Source organism: Lepidochelys kempii, chromosome 2 (assembly GCF_965140265.1).
Source record: "Lepidochelys kempii isolate rLepKem1 chromosome 2, rLepKem1.hap2, whole genome shotgun sequence".
Classification (NCBI taxonomy): Eukaryota; Metazoa; Chordata; order Testudines; family Cheloniidae; genus Lepidochelys; species Lepidochelys kempii.
Genome location: NC_133257.1, coordinates 206748682 through 206769075, shown reverse-complemented (window position 1 = coordinate 206769075; position 20394 = coordinate 206748682). Strand labels below are relative to the sequence as shown.

The window sequence follows — 20394 nt, the reverse complement described above, 5'->3', positions numbered from 1 at the left end:
GAGAACTGCAGTCAGGCCTCCTTTTGCATGCCTATGCCTGTGGCCAGGGAGCGGGGGGATGTGTCTGCCACATCTATCACTGCTTGGAGGCTAACCTTGGCTGTCAAGTGACCTTCCTCCACCAGGGCTTGGAAACGCTGTTGCTTGTCCTGCAGGAGATGCTCCAAGAACTCTACTAGCTTGGCATAGTTTTAAAATCATAGTTTGCTAGCAGAGCCTGGTAGTTTGATATGCAGAATTGCAGGGCTGCAGAGGAGTAAACCATGCATCCTAGGAGCTCTAGGTGCTTTGCCGCCCTATCTGGAGGAGTGGAGGTGTGTGAGTGCTGCCTAGCCTGTTCCACTGCTGTGTGTGCCACCAGCGAAATGGGGAGGAGTCAGGGGAAGAAAATCAGCCCCTTTGGATGGCTGTGAGGGCGCAGGACACTGGTGTGTGCCAGACCGCCCGTGCAGTTTGAAGGATGGCTTTGTTTATGGGAAATGCAATGCAGGACGGCCCCCTAGGCTGGAGGATGTCTAAGAGCTGATGCTGTTGGTCCTGGACTTCTTCCAATGGGATGCCCAAATTCAGTGTCACCTTTTGCAGCAGCTCCTGGTATTAGTGGTGGTCATCAGGAGCAGGGCTGGCTCTACGTTTTTTGCCGCCCCAAGCAGCAAAACAAAAAAAACCCTGCCGAATATGCCACCGCCGAGAGAACAGGAAGATCAGAGGGAGCTGCCGCTGCCGGCGAGACCCAAGCCAGAAGAGTCGCCACCGAATTGCTGCCGGGGCTGCTGCTGGAGCGCTGCCCCAAGAACGGCAGGAGTGCCGCCCCTTCAGCAGCACCACCGCAGGCACCAGCTTGCTTAGGCACCAGCTGGTGCCTAGAGCCGGCCCTGATCAGGAGGCGAGAGGACCAGGGGAATCAGTGCTTCGTCCAGACAGGAGGCTGTTGTCGGGACTGGCTCCCTTGTGGTCTCTGTCTCCAGGTCCGAGCTGGACGGTTCTGGTGAAGGGGCCCAGATGGAAGGGTGCAAGGCATAAGAAGACTAATATGGGTTGTGGTAAGCATCCCATGTTGGCCAGTGTGCCCATGGGGTCTAGTCCTGGGGATACTGCAGGCCCCAAGAGTACACATACCAATGCAGCGGGGTTGGAGCATACCTTGCCTGGTGTGATGGCCATGCCCAGGAGTCCAAGCTATGCCTGGGGACTGGGGAGAATGATGATTCCTTCGCTGAAAAGCCTTTGGAGTCCAAAGAGATCTCGGATGGTGGCAGCTGTCAATGAAGGCGGTCCTGCAATCATGGGGTGTGGTCTCCAGCCCAGGAAGAGCAGTGCATCTGTTGGTATGGGGGGCTGCGAAGCCGAAAGCAGCGGCAAGAGGGGGATATGGCAGGTCAAAGTGCACCGTGGGGAGCAAGTGTTCGGCTCGTCTGGGTGTCCATGGCATGTCCCGCTGACTGCTGAAGCAAGGGTGTGTATGTGGTGCAGAGCATGGGGACTCATGTTGCGATGGAGATGCACAGCATGGAGGGCTGTCTTGTGGTACGGCTAGTGCATGGGGAAACTTAGGAGGTGGCAGGAGCAGTCCATATACAACATCTCGCCCAACCTGGCACAGTTGGTAATGGGGACTTACCAATGCGATGGGCATGAGAGTACTTGCAACTCTCCTACTTGGCCTTGTCGTGTGCTGTCGGATGTGGGCAGGGGGGTAGGTAGGATGCTCACCACCAGTGCACCGCTGGTTCTGCCAGTCCAGGATCGGACTCCACAAGAGGCTGGAGAGCTTCCTCCATGAGGAACTTCCTGAGTCGCAGGAGATGAGCCTCATGGACAATGTTCCCTCTAATTTTTGACAGGCCATGTGCACAAAAAATTTCTTCTGTGCAAATTTTTGACAGGCTGTGTGTGCAAAAAATTTCTTCTGTGCAAATTTTTGACAGGCCATGTGCACAAAAAATTTCTTCTGTGCAAATTTTTGACAGGCTGTGTGTGCAAAAAAATTCTTCTGTGCAAATTGTGCTTCTGTGCAAATTTTTGTGTGTGCGGGGTTCAGGATCTGTGTGTGCTTGTACATGCTCACAGCTTAGGGGGAAAAGTGCTCATGGGTCTGCAGGGGAAAGGACTTACAGATGTCGCAATGTGCGGCAAGATGCGCTTCTCGTAGGTAGTATAAGCAACGGCAGTGCTCATCTCTCATAGAGAAAGAATTGAGGGAATGAGGCACAGTTCTTCAATACTAGAATGCAGGGCATAGTCCCCTGACAAAGTCGGGGCGGCCCCCGAGCGGAGCAAGTAACTACACTAACTACAGTCTATGTACACAACTAAGAAGAAAAAACAAACTAGCTAACTAAATACAATGGACAGTCATTCTCGTAGAGATTACAAGCACGTAGAAGAGAAGATTCTGACTCCAACCACACAGCGCTATGAGGGAACTGGGGAAGTGTCGCCCCGCATGGCCTCTTACAACATTGCCTGGAGCACAAGGCAACATACAACATGCATACAGGTCAACAGACTACCTCTGAAAACTTCCAGCGCATGGCGCACGTGCGTTTGGAATACATATAGGGACCCTCATTAGAAGGAAAATAGATGTTCTTTACTTCCTGACACTTTGACAGGGATTTTCCAGTAGTTCATTCAAAGCTATTGGAAAAACACCAGGAAGTTAACTTAGGATTTGTCTTACCAGCAGTTCATGGCAAGCTGTGGTGCAAATCTACCTCACGCTAGCTTGTAGCCTACCACCTATCTGTGTGGGCCCTGCTGCCACGCATGAAAAATTCTGTGGTGCACTTTCATCTACCATTTCAAAGCAGGGTGGGTCAAAACACAGGGAAACTTTTAGTGTGGCAGTAGGTTCCAGATGGACTGTTAGCGTGCAATGAGCTGGCTGTAAGTCTACGTTGCACTAGCCATCCATGCTCTACCTATCTATAGACAAGTTTTAAGGAACGTATTCAAGCAAAAAAGAGCAGAGATACAAAGAGCAAGCACAGTAGTATTCAGCTACACTCCTTCAAAGTGATCAAAGCAGCTATCACCATTTGCCCTATTTAAGATTATTAATTTTTTTCATGAGGCAGCCACAAAGTTTGATAGCCTTACATCAGTGGTTCTCAACCCATGGCCCAATCCGCACAACTGCAGCCCATGTGATGTTCTCAGGACCATACAGGGGTGTGTGTGTGTGTCTTTTTTGTGTAGATTCGGCCCACATAACACATAGAAAGCTGCATATGCCGCCCACAATTGTAAACAGAACCACTGCCTTACATGTATAGTACCTAGAGAATTAAGTACACAGAAAACAGTCACCTTTAGGTTGGACTTTCACATGATTTCACAAACCTACCCATTTCTATATCCTCCAAACACACTTGAAAATAAATAACCATGTTTGAGGATATTTACCACTGAAACCACAGTTCTCTAGCTGTCTTAGAGAAAAACTACTATGTTTAGAATTGCTACCATCACAGTTCCTGCATAGTTTGCCTTTAAGGGAAGATGATGTCAGCTTTGCCTGAGAAAATCCTCCTTAAGTATCTTTTAGTTTCACTTGCAGGATCAAGAAGCTGGCAGCTCAAGAGCCTTGTACTAAGACTGGTTGAAAGCCTCTGTTGCTTTCGTTACGTGGTAACATCTTACATTCTTCTTGCAGATTCTGAGACCAGCCGTGGTGGTCTATCTAAGCCAGTGGTTCCCAAACTTGTTCCGCCGCTTGTGCAGGGAAAGCCCCTGGCGGGCCGGGCCGGTTTGTTTACCTGCCGCGTCCGCAGGTTCGGCCGATTGCAGCTCTCAGTGGCCACGGTTGGCTGCTCCAGGCCAATGGGAGCTGCTGGAAGCGGCGCAGGCCGAGGGACGTACTGGCTGCCATTTCCAGCAGCTCCCATTGGCCTGGAGCAGCCAACCGTGGCCACTGGGAGCTGCAATTGGCTGAACCTGCGGACGCGGCAGGTAAACAAACCGTCCGGCCCACCAGGGGCTTTCCCTGCACAAGCGACGGGACAAGTTTGGGAACCACTGATCTAAGCTGTGACATTTTATATTTCTGCCTTCAGTGGGTTGGATGACTAGTTAAGGACTCATCTCACTGAGGCGTACTCTTTCCTTCAAGGCTTGTTTACATGGCATAGGAAAGTTCGTTAGAGGTGTGTGACTTGTAAAGTGCACTAAATGCCCCATGTGGACCCTGCTGCCACTAACTGAAAGATAGCTAGTTCGTGTTAATGTAGAAGTAGGTGCCTTTTACATTATACCCGCAGAGTCTCCATAGGGCAGTCAGAGCACTCTATAAATCACACTCCTCTAATGTACTTTACTGAGCCACGTAGACAAGCCCCAAATATATTATCTGCTTCCTCTTCAAGGGTTTGGGCCTTTGGATAAACTAGGAGAGTCTGAGATTGACTTTCATTATAGCAGCTGTGAACTGTCCAGTGGACGGTGTTTTTCTTGTTCTTCCAGAGGAAAGGTTTATGGACATTCAAAGAGCAATTACTATGACAAGTTCGCAGCCCTGGAACTCAACTCCTTTCTGAAGCTTGTAGGTTTGATTGGCTCCACTTACTATGTTTACTAGACTAAGAGGTTGAGAACTCTATAGTAATATGCACTAATTACTACCCGGAACGTAAGGCCATAGTCAGCCAGGCTTAGATTCAGGAATTTTTACTATGCTGAACACTGCCTTCTAATAGTTATAAGAAGGGTTTTGTTAAGACGGGGATCTGAACTATGCCTACACAGAGCTCATGCTGTGTGGAAGTTCAGAAAATCAAACCCTCTGATTATGACCTTCACACTGCAGCTGCCCCTGGACAATTCACTAAAGAGTTATGGTTCCTTTGTACTCTTACAGAACATGAATGTTGGTAGCCAAAAACTGAAACCTCAGAAGAAGGAAATAACAAAAAAAAAAAAAAAAAAAAAAACCTCAGAAAGCCAGGAAATGCAGGTAAGGTAATACCTCCTTCAGCACGTGTCCTTCTAAAGTCTGATTCCAAACAATCAATGATGTATCTATTCTGGACTGGGATATGTTGTAGTCTATGCTCCTGAGTGACAAATCTTTGTCCCCAATCCTGTGCTGATCTTCCCTGACACAATTTCAAGCAATTCATATCAGTACAAACATTACAAAACTTTCAGCATTTACTAGAGAATCAATGATCAGTGGAGCCTGCATTAAGGCGCGCAAAAAAAAAAAAAAAAGGTAAGTGGGCTGTAGAGGAGACTGCGTTACAATGCCCCATCTCACCTTACGCTACATGGAAAGTTTCTCCTGATCCATTTCACACAGAACTGTGCCTCTTCAGCTATGTATTTTTTTGTTTTGCGAAAGCAACTGTCTCCAACTCAGTATAAAATGAAGCCTATGAACTATTTGTGCTTGAAAATGTGATGGAGCTTTAAAACAAAGTCTCGGGGCTGAAATGCTAATCTTCAGCTACAGTGCTCAAAGTGTGTGGGGGGAGGGAGATGGGGGAAGGGGTAAGGAGGAATGACCCAACACAACCTAAGTTTATCCTCAGAAACTTTAGAAAAGTCTGGCCAGAGTAATGTGCAAGAAGTTTTCCCTTTTTTGTAACTTCAAATCAAGAGATAGTTATTTGACAATTATACTAGAAGTAAAATGAACAGTTAATGGTGGCATCTGTGCAATAAAAGCTACAGAACATAAATACCCTCAGTTTGCATGGCAATAACATGATCATTTATGGCAAAAGTTTCACTTTGGGTTTACTTGAAACTTTGTTATTGGATTCTTTAATGGGTTATTCTGGAACACCTCATGTGCAGAAATCACAGGCACACACCTCGATGGATGAAAAAGACAGTACAGCCTTTTTCCAGGCAGAAAGTGCTAGGAAATTCCATCTTGGCCTGTGTTTTAAGATGAATTGGGTTAGAGAAGGGTTTGAAAAATAGGAAAATGTTCAGGCTATGAGAAACCAACGCAACATGAAACTTGATCTACATCTCTCCATAAAAGCACTGAAAGAAAACTCTTGTTGGAACTTCACATCAACTCTTCCTAAGTTTTTCCAATGGTTTAATGTAAACACCTTGTTGTGTGTCTTAGGTTAAATTTGTTGAGGTATAGAGAACAACACTGCCAGACCCATCTGTCACTTTTATTGCTCTAGATTCTTAGATTAATGATGAGACACACTCACATGGTTGAGGAAGAAGGCTGCAGCATAGAAAGACTATGGAAATGAAACTAGACGAAAGAACAATGAAACTGGGACCAGAACACGAGGAGATACCAAATAGTTCTAGTAATGGTATTGGTGGGTTTGTGTGGCTACAGTGTTTTTGGTCTGGTAGGACCGTATGTCCTAGGATTCCACCACTAGCTAAAGCATTAAAGTTTGGGATCATGTACAGGGACATGAGACAGGGACATTAATGTAGCTGTTTTGGGGTTTCCTTTTATTCTGTTTAGTGCTTGGACACTCACTTTAATTTTTGCACAGTCTGTGGTGTTTACCTTACACACAATGAGGTTATTAATGCACGAGGTGCTTGCTCCTGACCAGACAAACGTAGTTGCTTTTAGGTGCCATCTTTAGTGGAGGAGGGCAAGAAAACTGTCTCATGGACAAGGCTCTTTCTCCCAGGTACTCAGCTTGCTTCTGTTGCATAATCCTCATCCACTCCAGCTCACTTCCTCTCACAAACTCCATGAGCCACAGACCTGCTTCCTCCTCTCACTCTTCCATCTACTGCACCGGACTTGTTCCTTCTCCATGCCACCCCTTACCCCACTCACTGCTTATTATCTCATGCCTGCCCAGCCTCTCCCATGCCCCTTTGCCCTTACATCAACTCCCACTTATGTCTCTGTCTTGGCTCTCCCAAGGCTCACCCTTAGGAGGCTTTAGGGAGGGGGGTGGGGGAATGAGAGAGGAGGCCCATCAGCCATTCCTCCATCCTCTTCTGGGGAGGCTGGTATCTTTGCATTCTTTGAGGGTGGTGGAAGGGGGTCACCATCCCTTCCAATCCATTTGGGCTTTTGCCAGCATTTTCAAGAGAAAGACCACTGGGCTTCCCAGCCTCAGGGAGCCCAGGCCCATCAGGCTCACTGAGCCCTTCCCATCCCCTTTTATAGGCAAGGCTCAAGGAAATAATGTTCCTTAGAGAGATGGGTTTCTTTGCAATAGGGGGATCTCCACAACATGAGCCGGGAAAGCCCAGTGGGTGAAGCACAGAGAAACTCTGCCCACTCAGGGGAAGGATTTCTTAGCTGGGAAAGATCTGAAACAAATTAATTACAGATCCTGCCAGCATAAGAGACATCCTGCCTATTATGGAGTGGACTGTCCTGCCCAAAACTCCCTGCTAACCCCACCTCTTCGTAGGCTCTCAGTTCCCCAACCTGTCTCTGTGAACTCCAATGCCATCCATTCAACACAGCCGATATCCTCCCCTCTCCTGCTACTACAGCCTCCCCTGCACTTTTGATTGCCGAATATTTGATGTTCTCCAGTTTCCCCCTACCCAACAACCCTCTAACTATATCCCTATCTGCAAACTTGTGCTGCACACTACACCATCTCCACTCAATACCTCACATAGCCCACCAGCCACTGCTGCCCGCAGTCTTTCCAAGCCCCCATTCACAACCGGCAGTCCCTGCAAGTCTTGTTTTCCCCATGCTTATAGCCATCACTACATATTCTCTCGCCTACTGATCTTGGCTGCCCGCTGCTTCCCCATGCCTCTGCCCAATCATACCCTGAACTTCTACACGTTCTAAAAAACCAGGTAACTGCTGCCTTAAAAAAAATGTAGCTGAAGTTGCTCATGTGCATTTCCTAGCAATACAGTCACTAAAAACCTTAGAAATCATCAGTTAAGGCAATTTTCACATTTAGACCAACCTTAACTCCCAAACTTTCCAGTCAGCCATCACAGTAAAGCAGATGCATTCACAGATCTGTAAATCTACATCCAGTTCTCTTTCTGGGATGATATACTCTCTCTAAACATATGAACACTGGACAAACTCAATAATGTGTTATTTGTACATGAAAAACTATGAGCTTGGAGTTGAACTGTGCCTTGTGCAGAGGAACTGGATGTGTGCATTGTGGGTGGCTAGATGTTGGAAGTGAAAGGGAATTTGTTGTGTTAATGAAAATTCTGTATCGGTTGTAATATTGGAATGGTGAGATACGTGAACTGAGTTTGGTCTGGATGCATATAATGCCCTAACTGCTGACTTCCTGGATTTTTAGTGACTGTGTTCATAGGAAATGTACTTGAACAACCTTATCTGTAAGTTTTGTGGGCACTTAAAATACTCTCCTATTTTTACGGTGTGTTTACCATAGACCAGAGAATGTGTGATAGATACTCTATACACAGATATAAAAATAATATATATAATGTATATATAATGTATTTTATATACAATACATGATTTTATATCTATCTATAGATAGATATATAAAATGTATTCATGTATTATTTCTATTACATATATTTGAAACTTTTAATTTGATCTTTAGCAGTTGTCTAAATAGGTTCCTTGGCATTAAAGATCCTTCAGATATGTTTCAGATTTTCTTGTCCACAGCTTTGCTAGACAACACATTATTGATATTGGCCAACATTATCAAAGTAAGAGTTTAATGTTATGCTCTTAAATCCATTCTTTGGCTCCACAAGGGTGGGATTTTCAGAAGTGCTTTAGAAACACAAATCTCACTGTCTTCAATATACACCTAAATGTGAATTTAGGAGCCTAATGTTTAGCTTTGGAGAAACAAAGCTCAAACATATCACACGTATCTTTGATTCAAGAGAACCCACTTAGACCATTGCTAAAGATCAAATTAAAAGTTTAAAATATGTATAATATAAATAATACATAAATACAATTACATAGGAATGCTCTAGAGCATCTAGAAGTCAATGAGCTACTCAAACATTTCTCTCTTTTACCAACAGAATTTTCTCCAAGAAAAGATATTATCTCACCTACCTCTCACTAATGAGTTACTTAGGTGCTTTTGAAAATCCCTCCAAATATAGACTTGGAAACTTTCAGGAAGCTTAGAGTCATATTTTAGAAAAATTTGACCATTGTAATAGAAGAAAAATCTAAGGCAGATTATAGTAAATAGAGGCTAGAGTAACAATATTATTGTTATTTATTGGTAGACAATTTGATATCTTTAAAAAAAATAAGACTGAAAAACAGCAATTAAATGTTTATGACTCACTTCTACTGTGATGCCTATGGGAAACTGTCACCAGATAACAGCTAAGCAGATGGCCAATAGGGACTTTTGATATTTATCTGGCCCATGTAAAAACATATTCTTATTACAGTTTCCATCATCCTACCTCCCCCATTCCGTCAGAATATTTTCACGCTCACTGCTGAATCCTGTCTTAATTACACTGCTTAATTACCTTAATTACTCTTTGGTGCAGAACCAGTCTTTTACTGTTGTACCATGCCAGGCAGAATGGAGCCCTGACTCTGACTGGGGCCTCCAGGCACTCTCACAATACAAATAATAATAAATCAGCATCATCCTATAAAAACACATCATCTAAATGCTGGACAAAAGGAAGCTGTGTTCATTTGTCTCCCCTCCCCCACCCAAAAGTAACTTAGACCTTTTCAGATGTCAGGTGGATCTGATAACTATTGTATGTGTGCATCAATATTCCTGTTTATAGCCATGGTCCTGTTTTACAGCCATCAGTGTTATTACCCAGCACCCAGCAGGAAGTTCCAGTGCATGATTCTTTGATATCAGGACTCCTACCTAAACTCATCAAATATTTCTTCTGAGTGGGGGTTAAACAGAGGGAAGATCAAGAGGAAACATGACCTACAGTTGACACAAAACAAAGGGAAGAGGAAACAAAGATAAAACACAGAAAATAAATTATACAAAGAGGAGAAATGAGGAAACAGAAGCAACTAACTGGAAGTGAGAGAGCTAAAGGAAATGTCCTTACCTATCTGGACTTAACAGGGATAAGTATTTTCCCAAAACTATGGTACTTTTTATCTGCTGCTTTCTCGGTTTGTCAGTCTCTCTATGGGTCATTAATTTGTTCCCTGTCTGACTGTTCTACCATTAATGGTGCATAAGACATCCTGTAGACAGTCCTCATGCATTTGAGATGAAGGCAGAGAGATAGCAGAAGCAGGCAGGAACAGCTTGCTTATTTGGCAGTAAAAAGACAGAGGAGCTGGCAGTCAAACAGAGAACAGACAGGATATAGCAAATTACAGGGTTCTTCTTCTAGCTTTTTCCACTAAATAAATGTTTTCTGCAATGCACAGATGCCCTCTTGGGAAAGTAACTCCTAACAATTGCCATGGCTTGCTTGCTTCCTGAGCTAAGCATTTACCTTTTATTCTACACCCTTCCCTTTACACACCTTCTGCCATAAAGAAAATGTGACAATCTTGCATAATGTGACCACATCTGCTCATTGACATTTCCAAATCCCCAAATCCAGATATCCCCAAAATATCTTCCCTCCCACACCATCCCAAGAGTTTATGCTGAGATTTTCCTGAAGAGTAGAACAATTATTATGTAATTCACAATTCAAACTAATCTCCACATACAGGACTAACACATTGCTATAGAAAGTGTACACACTCTTTTGCACAATATTTCCACTTGTGACTGATCTCCACGTATATGCACATACATTTTGTGACAAGCATTACTGAGTTAAAGGGGCTGGAAGTGATTCAGAATAGCTGCAGAATCAATGAAAGGCACACATTTTCAAGTACTGCACTTTGTATTTGCTATTGTCAGGATTTATACACCTTCAAATGTTACTAGTCTTCCTGCATTTCTCTCTTTCATTTTTCAGTTTTGTATTCCATTTTAGGACTTTACTATGCAGTTGTTAAAAAAGCCTTATCGTTGGTGGCAGTTTTGCTGGTGTATACACTGTAGGTTGGGGTCCTTTGAGCCTGCTGGATTTTAAAACGTTCTCTAATGCTTCATGGAGAACTTTGAAAAACATTTAATATATAGAGAAAATCCAGTCACATATTCCCACATTTTTATTGCTTAGGGACCTTTGCATAATAAATGAATCTGTTCTGTAAGAATCCATTTGCTCCTGCTCTAATTCATGTGAAATAATATTGCTTTGCCTGTAATATCAGAGAGATATACATGCTAGACAATGGTGATGTCGCAAGGAGAACATAAGTAGAAGCTGGTTAACAGACTTTTATGCAAAGGTCCCTCATACGATAAAACAAATGAACAAAAAAAGAAAGACAAGTTTTCCCAGAATATATGGTATTCAAATAGAAGCCCCCCATCCTGCAATCAAATCCATACAGATTGTCATGCCCATGAGAAGTCAGAGGGATTCTGCACCAGTACAAAATTCTGCTCATACAGATCCGTTTTCAGGATCAGGGTCAGAATCTACCCTATACAAATGTTTTCAAATGTTTTCTATGAGGTTACTGCTCAGTCTTCCCTGAGGTGGCCTTTGGCTTTTTAAAATTAAATGGTACGTTTTGCACATCATCTGTATTAGCAGAGGTATCACTGGCATACTTTCAGTACAGGATAGCACAAAATCTGTAATGGTTATATAAAGAGGACCCATTCCAGCGTTGGTATGGACAAGTTCTATATGTAATGTGCGTGATTCCATGTAACAGATGAATGTTGGCATCATCTTCCCATTTCAGGAGATAATTTCTTGGAATAAGGCTTGCTAATTATAATGTGTGACCCAGTTGCTTTAATTGTTCCTTTTAACAATCTCTCTTGATCAGTAGATACAGATGCAACATATGCTATATATGACTTGAAAATGTTTGAGAGGAAAATCAGTCCGAAAAGAACACTGTGCAGCTATATGAGAATCTGTTGAAGTCTCGTAAAAATAAAAGCGAAAGGTCTAATAAAACAGAAAGATGTGACCTGCTTTCCCAGACTCTCTCCCCTACTGCAGTGAAACAGAAATAAACCAAGTCTCTGCTATAACTCACCTTATATCTTTTTTTACATCCAGGAACAGGACAGGCAAAAGGCTTCTCATCCCCTCCATTCATACACATTGAACTGAGGATAGCTTCCGAGCTGATGGCGCTTTCTGTGGTCCAGGACTCGTCACTGTCTGATTCTTCATAGTCTACTTCTTCCTCGTCATATTCGCTACCTAAGAAACCAGGGTATTTCACAAGAATAAAGTGAAATCATTGCAACACAATTCATTTTTATTTCATTATCCCCAGTCCCTTATAACTCACCTACACCCTTCTTATTTATAATGCAGGAAGACAGGTACTTTTAATCACATAAAATGTCCTGGCTATAGCTACTACTTCATAAAAATAGCCACAGTACCTTTCTTAAGTAGCTATAAGATAGCTGATATTAATATATTTTCATAAACAATCAACCACAGTGGCATTAAAGGTTCAACAGGGATTGATTACGAACTCAATTTCACTACTTTTCTAACAAAAGAGCCCTCTCTGTTCCAAACGCGACCTAGAAAACATAGATAATTTTCTCTAACCTAAAGCTTTTTTTTTTTTTTTTAGGGCTTTTCCTTTACATGATACAATACTGAAGAGCATAATTTGACAGATCATAAACAGTGTAAAATAATACGTTGACAAGTCCTAATGCATTTACTAGCCCTTTGGAATTAAATGGAATTATAGCACAACATTAATAAGAATTATAGTGTAGCAATTATAGTTGTGAAATTCATTCCCTCAGGTTTAGGGATAAATGGCTGCCTTGACCACATTCTGTTCCAGATATGCTACAGCAGTCATTTGAGCACCTGGTACTGAGGTTTTTAATTTTTTTTAATTGTAATAACTCAAGAAAAAAGTCTGAAGAAGTAGTTAAATGCAAAACAAGGGAAAGTGGAAAGGCAGAATTTCACCAATAATGATAAGTACAATAAAAAAAGGAGAGTCCCAGCTGATAAAAGCAGCAAATATATCCAGAGAGAGAGAGGAGGAGGAAACTTTTTCTGGAGAGTCTTATAGGGAGTGTGTAGCTTGCACGAGGTGCTGTGGGAAATGGCAACTCCCCTTTGCTCTTGCTTTTGTCCCTGCCCTGGCAAGAGAGGATGATTTAGCTCCAACTGTTGGAATCATTTCAGCAGTTCCAGACTGAGCCTTATGAGTTTTATACAACTGTTTGACTTGCTTCCCTCATTATGCACTTTGCATACGTGTCTGTAAGCAGCTTTTTATTCTGTGGCAACAATGCAGATGGACGCCTGATCAATCAGATTCTCAAGAAGCTGCAAGGAAACAAACTTCACAAAGAAAACCCACGTTTCAGCATGTAACGGAGTCTTCACTTTTTATTACATGTGAAATTAAATATGCCCTGTATTCTATTAAATTATCTATCCCTTCTTGATCTCTCACTTTCCCGGCCCTCAGTTTCATAATCAGTTACTCTTTACTCATGAGTAAATATGTATGTCAGCTGGTAGCTGTAAAGTGCTTATGATGTGGAGGAATAACCAGATATTTTACATTAGGTCACATATGTCAGGTTGTACTACTTTTTTCCCTATGGTTTTCATTCTTACTGGGTGGAGGGCAGATGAGGGGAGATGGATTGTTGTTTCCCACTATTAGCGCATACACACACACTATATATATATATAAATAGAGAGAGAGAGAGAGACAGACAGACAGACACCCTCCCCATGTTGTGCATAACATCCGGAAAACTCACCCTTATTGACTGAGATTTATCCCACACAGATTGATTGAAAGTCGAAGTGAGCATTATTGACCTCTTAAAATATTTTTGAACCATAGGAACAGATAACCTAAAATGAGGTTAAGGGTTCTTATAGTTTAATTAACTAATACAAATATTTAGGCAAAACCACTTCTATGATTTCCTGCCATTGATTACATCTTGATGGAAAAAATTCCTCAAGATACTCCTTTCAAGCTTTTTAGCTCATCTTGGTTTTTCAAACAAATGTATCAGATAAACCTACAATACATAAATGAATGTGCTTTTAGGATTATACAGTATGTAAGAACTCTGACACCGACACCCCTTCAACCACTAAACTCCTGCCAACTTCCTCAATCAAAGTAAATGAATAAAATCTTAAGGGGGAAAAAGAAAAAATCTACTGTAAACAGAGCTTCAACCCCCAAAAGGAAAAAGTTCTAGAGACTCCCTGAAGTCCACTTGGAATATCACTATTGCTGTTGATTCTATGTGGAAGGTACCCTGGGCTAGATTCACCTATGGCACTGCAACTCCCAGTTCCTAGGTGCCTGCTACTAGTGGAATTCACAGCCCTGAATTAGGCACCCAGGCTCCACATACATTAAATTGAGAGAGTGAGGTGCCTAAGAAAGGAATTCTCAGAACCGAGCAAGCTGAGCGAGGAGCCCTCTAAGCCAACCAGCAGTGAAATACAAAGGAAAGGGAAGGGTGGGGTGTAGAGACCAGCTCCTTAAAGGTACTTAGGCACCTAATCCCACTGATCTGGGCCTTAGGTGCCAGACTGATGGGCCACAGGGAGGTGTCTCCCTCCGCCAAGAGTCGTAGCTGAGAGCCCTCTCCAGGAGTAAGGCACCTAACTCAAGTCAGCCCTTTCTCACAAACAAACAGAGCCTCTTCCCCACTACAGCCAATAACCCAGTGATTGGAGCACCTGCCTGAGACCTGGGTTCAAGTCCCCTCTTGAAATCAGGCAGAGCAGAGATTTGAAAACAGGTCTCCCACCTCCCATAGAAATCACAGAAATGTAGGGCAAGTAGGGACTTCGAGGTCACCTTGTCCATTCCCCCACACTGAGGCAAGAGTAAGTATACCCAGACCATCCTTGACAACTGTTTGCCTATCCTGGTTTTAAAAACCTCCAGGGAAGGGGATTCCACAACCTCCCTGGGTAACCTGTGCCAGTACTTAACTATCCTTACAGTTGGAAGTTTTTCTTAATACCAACTTAAATCTCCCTTGCCACAAACAAGGCTAAAACTGAACACAATAATCCAGTGCTAAGTAGAGTGGAACAATTACCTCCCAGGTCTTACATACGATAGACCTCTTAATACATCCCAGAATGGGACATGCCTTTTTTGCAACAGCATCAAATTGTTGGCTCATATTCAATTTGTGATCCGCTATAATCCCCAGATCCTTTTCTTCAGCACCATTGCCTAGCCCAATTATTCCCCATTTTGTATCTATTCATTTGATTTTTTCCTTCCTACGTGCAGTACTCTGCATTTCTTCTTTACTGAATCTCATCTTACTGATTTCAGACCAATTCTCCAATTTATCAAGTCATTTTGAATTCTAATTCTGTCCTCCAAAGAGCTTACAGCCCCTCCCAGGTTAGTGTCATCCTCAAATTTTACAAGTGTTTTCTTTATTCCATCATCCCAGTTGTTAATGCATATATTGAATAGTACGAGCCACAGGACAGACTGCTGGGCCCACTTGACACGTCCTCCCAGTCCGACAGTGAACCATTTATAACTACCCCCTGAGAATGGTTCTTCAACTAGTTGTGCACCCAGTTTACAGTAATTTCATCTAGTTCCCCAATTTCCTTGTGAGGATGTTATGTAGGACTGTATCAAAGGCCATACTAAAGTCAAGATATATCATGTTTACTGCTTCTCCACATCCACTAGACTGGTACCCGTTAAAGAAGGAAATTCTGTTTTAAACCAAGTCTTAACTCTAGGGAGTTTGAAAGTTAGAAGTACTATTCCACATATGAACTGGCAGGTAAATATAATAATTCAAGCGTGTTGCGATCCATATGAAATATTTTACCGAACTATTATTTTACTCTGAGTTGGAGCCTCAGGGTTCATTGTGATGCTAATCCTATGGAATTGAATTATTCATTAAAAACAATCTATTTAATCAGATTCTGGTCTAAATAAAATGTATGAAAATATTTCTAGCAATAAAAATGTATCCTTTAAATAATTAATGTTGTTTCAGTTGCCTTAGAAAAATAACATCCATGTAGCCAGTATTTTAACCGTTCCCCCCTCTGAATTTAATTTCCTCACTTGTCAGCACCTAAGAGCAGCAGCCCAAGCTGTGCCTTGTCAGCTTTGCCAATTGTGTGAAAACGAATCAGGTTTTTTTAAACATATATGTTGGCCTTGCCACAATAAACAGGCCTTAGATGAAGCAGTTTGAGTCTTAAGAATCCCAGCTTTGTGCACCGGCCAGGATTCCATTGCACTCCATTACCGCCTCAGGTGCACCAAATACAATTTGATCCAATGGCTCCTGATTGCTCCTTTTGGGCAGTTTGGCAGCATCCAGCAGTGGGCTGAAGGGGATGTACACAACAGTGTATTTTGATCGAGATATAGATTTTGATCTCTGCTGGTATTTTACAATAATATATACATATATAATGGGGGGTGAGTGGGGAGAATCAGCACATAAATATTTGCCCTCAGTCAGACCACAGGTTGTTACACTTGTCTGATTCAGACATATAAAAGGGCTCAGAGATTAGTTAGCCCTTCTGGGCTAGAATGTTGCCTTGCACACAGAAAACTGAATGTTCCATTAGGACATGCTGCCCTTAAAAGGGCTCTAGCAAAATTGTTAGTGGAACACACATGTTAGTGGGCATATCATTTCTCCTACTGCTTAGATGGGAAGGCTGATCAGTCATTCCAGAAATCAGTACCCCAAACCAAAATATTAGGAATAGACTTCAAAAATCTAGATAGAAAAAAACATGTGTGCATTTCCCAAAATTAGGTGCCCTAAATACTTGGAGGAGGGAGGGGAAATGTTGACAGAAAAGTACATCGTTTGATCAAGGTGTTATACAAAAAGACAATAATATTATTGAAACTTAAAGGTAGTCATGTAACTAGCAAGCAATTTATCTTCCTTGCCTGTCACACTAACACGCCATTCTCTTCTCTGAACTCCTCCACTGGCTCCCTGCTTTTCACTGCTTTAATCCCCTGGCTATCAGTTTCAAGACCCTAGGTAGCTCCACTTTATCCTACATCTCCAACCTTGTTTATGATTGTTTCCCTCTCTCCTGAACCCACCCATAACAACTAGCCATTGGTAATATTTAAAGTCCTATTCATCTGTTTCTCCTCCAGCTGGCTCCATGCCCTCTCTTATGCCTCACCTTTTGCATGCAATGCTTTCACAATTCTGGCCCACAAAGCCACTTCCCCTCTCTTCATTCAGATCTCTCCATAGATTAACCTCCTCCATGCTCCCCACAATAAGTGAGCCAGTAATAGAATAGGTTTCAGAGTAGCAACCCTGTTAATCTGTATCCCCAAAAAGAAAAGGAGGACTTTTGGCACCTTAGAGACTAAAAAAATTATTTGAGCATATAAATTTGTTAGTCACTAAGGTGCCACAAGTCCTCCTTTTCTTTTAGTAACAGAATAGAACTTTTTGGTTTATTTTAAACTAGTTATTCCTTCTACTGAACTCTCTCTGCTATTCTGTGACTCTCTGGGGGTAAGAAAATGGCTCCATGCCACTGCCTCTCTGAGGAAACCCCTGCCCCACTCCAAGCAGAGGGTGGGATCACAGTGGAGGGAAGGTAGCATGAAGGCCTCATGCTATGCTGTGTTTAGGGCCCCAGATTGTCTTGTCCCAACCAGGTGTATGAATCAATTTAAGCTAGACAAACCATCCTCATCATGCCATATGATACATGCGATCCACTCACCAAGCCATTTTTCATTGACAACACAAGTCCCCCTTTCACTGAAACCAATCATAAAAGACACTTTATGCCCTGGGAAAGCTCAAACTGACATTAAAATGCCAGTTACTAGGAAGGAAAAAAATTATACTGGGTCACAAAATACTGTGAAATATGCTGACAAATTACTTCATTTCTGACATTTACAATAAAAAAAATAAAAAGAAAGTTAAAAACAGCCTGTACCCTAAATATTTTGATTTGTTGAAATAAAACACATATGTGAGAAGAGAAGATCTATGATTATTGGCTGTGTGCTAAAACCTAAAATGTCTTTGCAGCATGCTAAAAGGGGGCAGAACACCATAAGGTCCTGATTCTGCTGGTGTTAAGGTCAACAGGCGTGTTGCTATTAACTTCAGTGGAAGCAGGACTGGGCCCCAAGCCACTGTCTGAATTCTTTATGAAAAGTCTACCATTTCTCCTTTTTCCAATCGATTGAATCCATAACTTGCATTGCTTAGGAGGGAGATATTGATCATGTCACAGGGACTAAATCATCATGGAGTCAATATTGCAGGCCAGTTTCTCAGATGCACTGCTGTAAATCTGAAAAAAACAATTTACTTTTATGGAATTTACTGTGTATTTACACGGCTGTAACTTAGACCAAAACTTGCCCCTCCATGTGTGAGATTTATTATTTCTTTTTCTCAACTGTTTGAGTAAAACAGCATGTCTACACTGCAACTGAAAGTGTGATTGCAGCTTGGGTCGGCATACCTACATTAGCTTTAATCTAGCTAACACTCTCTCTCTCACACACACACAGACACACACATGCAATAGCAGTGAAGATGTGTTGGTGTGGACTTCAGTGCAGGCTAGCAATGGGAGTATCTATTCAGGGTCCTTGCACAGACTTGTACAGCCTGAAACCCATGCTGCTGCATCTTCACCGTTATGTTTAGCCAGGCTAGTTAGATTAAAGCTAATCTTCAGTAATGCCTTTAATTGCAGCATAGATATCCTAAGTAGGAAGTTTCCAGCTGGTGCACATCATTTGTGATTGTCCAAGTGGTTCAGTTTGGCCTCCCATTCATTCATAACTAAAGACTTCAGTATTGTGCCAAGAAAAATGAACTACAAACACAAAAAGGCTGGAATAATCATTATAAGAAACTATTCATTTCTACAGTATAATCAAGAGTATTAATGCTGTATTTCCCCTCCGCTCCAAAAATATAACTGTTGTCTCTGTACACAGTATATAACAATGTAGTTTAAGAGTAACTATCTTACTGCGGTTGGGCATAATGCTTTTAGTGTCACAGAAAGTTCATGCAAGTTCCAATGTTCTCCCATAAAACCTCAGTTTCACACTTTGTCCTGTGTGGGACTTGCAGTTTGCGTTTCATAAAAAAAAGTTTTATGAGAGTACTTCTTATTTTAAGAAACCTGTTTTCCTACATACTGTGACAGCTTCCTCATAATAAAAGCCCGTGAACTATTTTTTGTATGCTGTGAATTTGGATCTAATGCTAATACATTTATTGATTTGTTGAAATCTCTCTCTCTCTCCACACACACACCATTGAAATGCCTAAGAAGTCATTCACAGTGAAATACTTTTCACCCGCACTTAGCACAGGCTAGGGCCACTGGGGGGGTGAAACACGCTCCCAATACCAGGGTCCTAGCTGCTGTGCAAGCATCTGGTAGTGGAGAGCTGGCTATGCCAGCTCTGCATCACCCCTTCTTGGCACATCCGAGTATGAGAGATATACCAGAGCAGGAGAAGGATGTGACTACAGTACCTTGTACTCTGGCAATCCTTATTGTGACTCAGCCCCCGCAGCTGCCCCTGGGATTGGGAGCGCATTCACATGGCTTTAAGATGCCTTTGCCCCCACCAACTCCTTCAGGTCCTGATTGAGCAGAGCTCAACTGGACCCAAAAAAAGGGCCCAGGGACTTTAAATCTGATGGCTATTCTGTGGCTAACCAGCGCAACAATTGGGATGCCAGAGCAATATGCTCCTTTCATCCTACATTTGTCAGCAGGTAGAAGAACAGATGGCATGAGATTTCCTTTTGGCTCCTGCAGTGATAACAGGAGAAAAAGCCTTGTAATCTTATTGTAGTCACGGAGGTCAGCAGCGATTACACTGATCTGACAAAGGGAGCGTTCGTTAACTGAGAAGATGCCTTTAAAAAAAAGTCATATTTTCAGAGTGGAGCTGCATTTTCAGCTGTGTAGCGAGAGGGCCATCCGCTGGCCCTCTGCACCAAGGGTGAATTTTAGACTGGGTTTTCTGCTGGGTTGAGAGAGCTGTGTACTGGAATGGAGGCTAGGGTGTGTGTGTGTGTGTGTGTGTGTGTGTGTGTGTGTGTGTGTATTTTTCTGTACTGGTGACATGCCAATTTAAATGTGTTTTTGTCTGTTTTAAATATTTTTCCTCTGTGTGACCCTAGTGACATGCTGTAGGCACACTATGTACCTGGGGGGGAAAAAACCCTTAACTCCCCCCCCCCGCCTCCCCCACAAAAAAACCACCATCACCACCACCACCACCAACATAGAATTGTTTCACAGAACACTGGCAAGTGCGCTCTCTCTCTCTCACACACACACACACACACACACACACTTTTTTCCCATCTCTTTTAGAGTTCGGGTGGGATTTTTGGGTGTGGATTAAAC

At 42.6% G+C, this 20394-nt stretch overlaps 1 protein-coding gene across 3 annotated transcripts in view; it reads right to left on the bottom strand.

The window, feature by feature from the left end:
- The window catches only part of JAZF1 (JAZF zinc finger 1), a 285803-nt gene that overhangs the window by 5715 nt on the left and 259694 nt on the right, over positions 1 to 20394 (bottom strand). For all 3 annotated transcript variants that reach the window (XM_073333623.1, XM_073333625.1, XM_073333624.1), the window contains exon 4: positions 12011 to 12180. In XM_073333623.1, coding sequence (XP_073189724.1) covers positions 12011 to 12180 — 170 coding nt within the window. The remainder of the gene's footprint in view (positions 1 to 12010; positions 12181 to 20394) is intronic.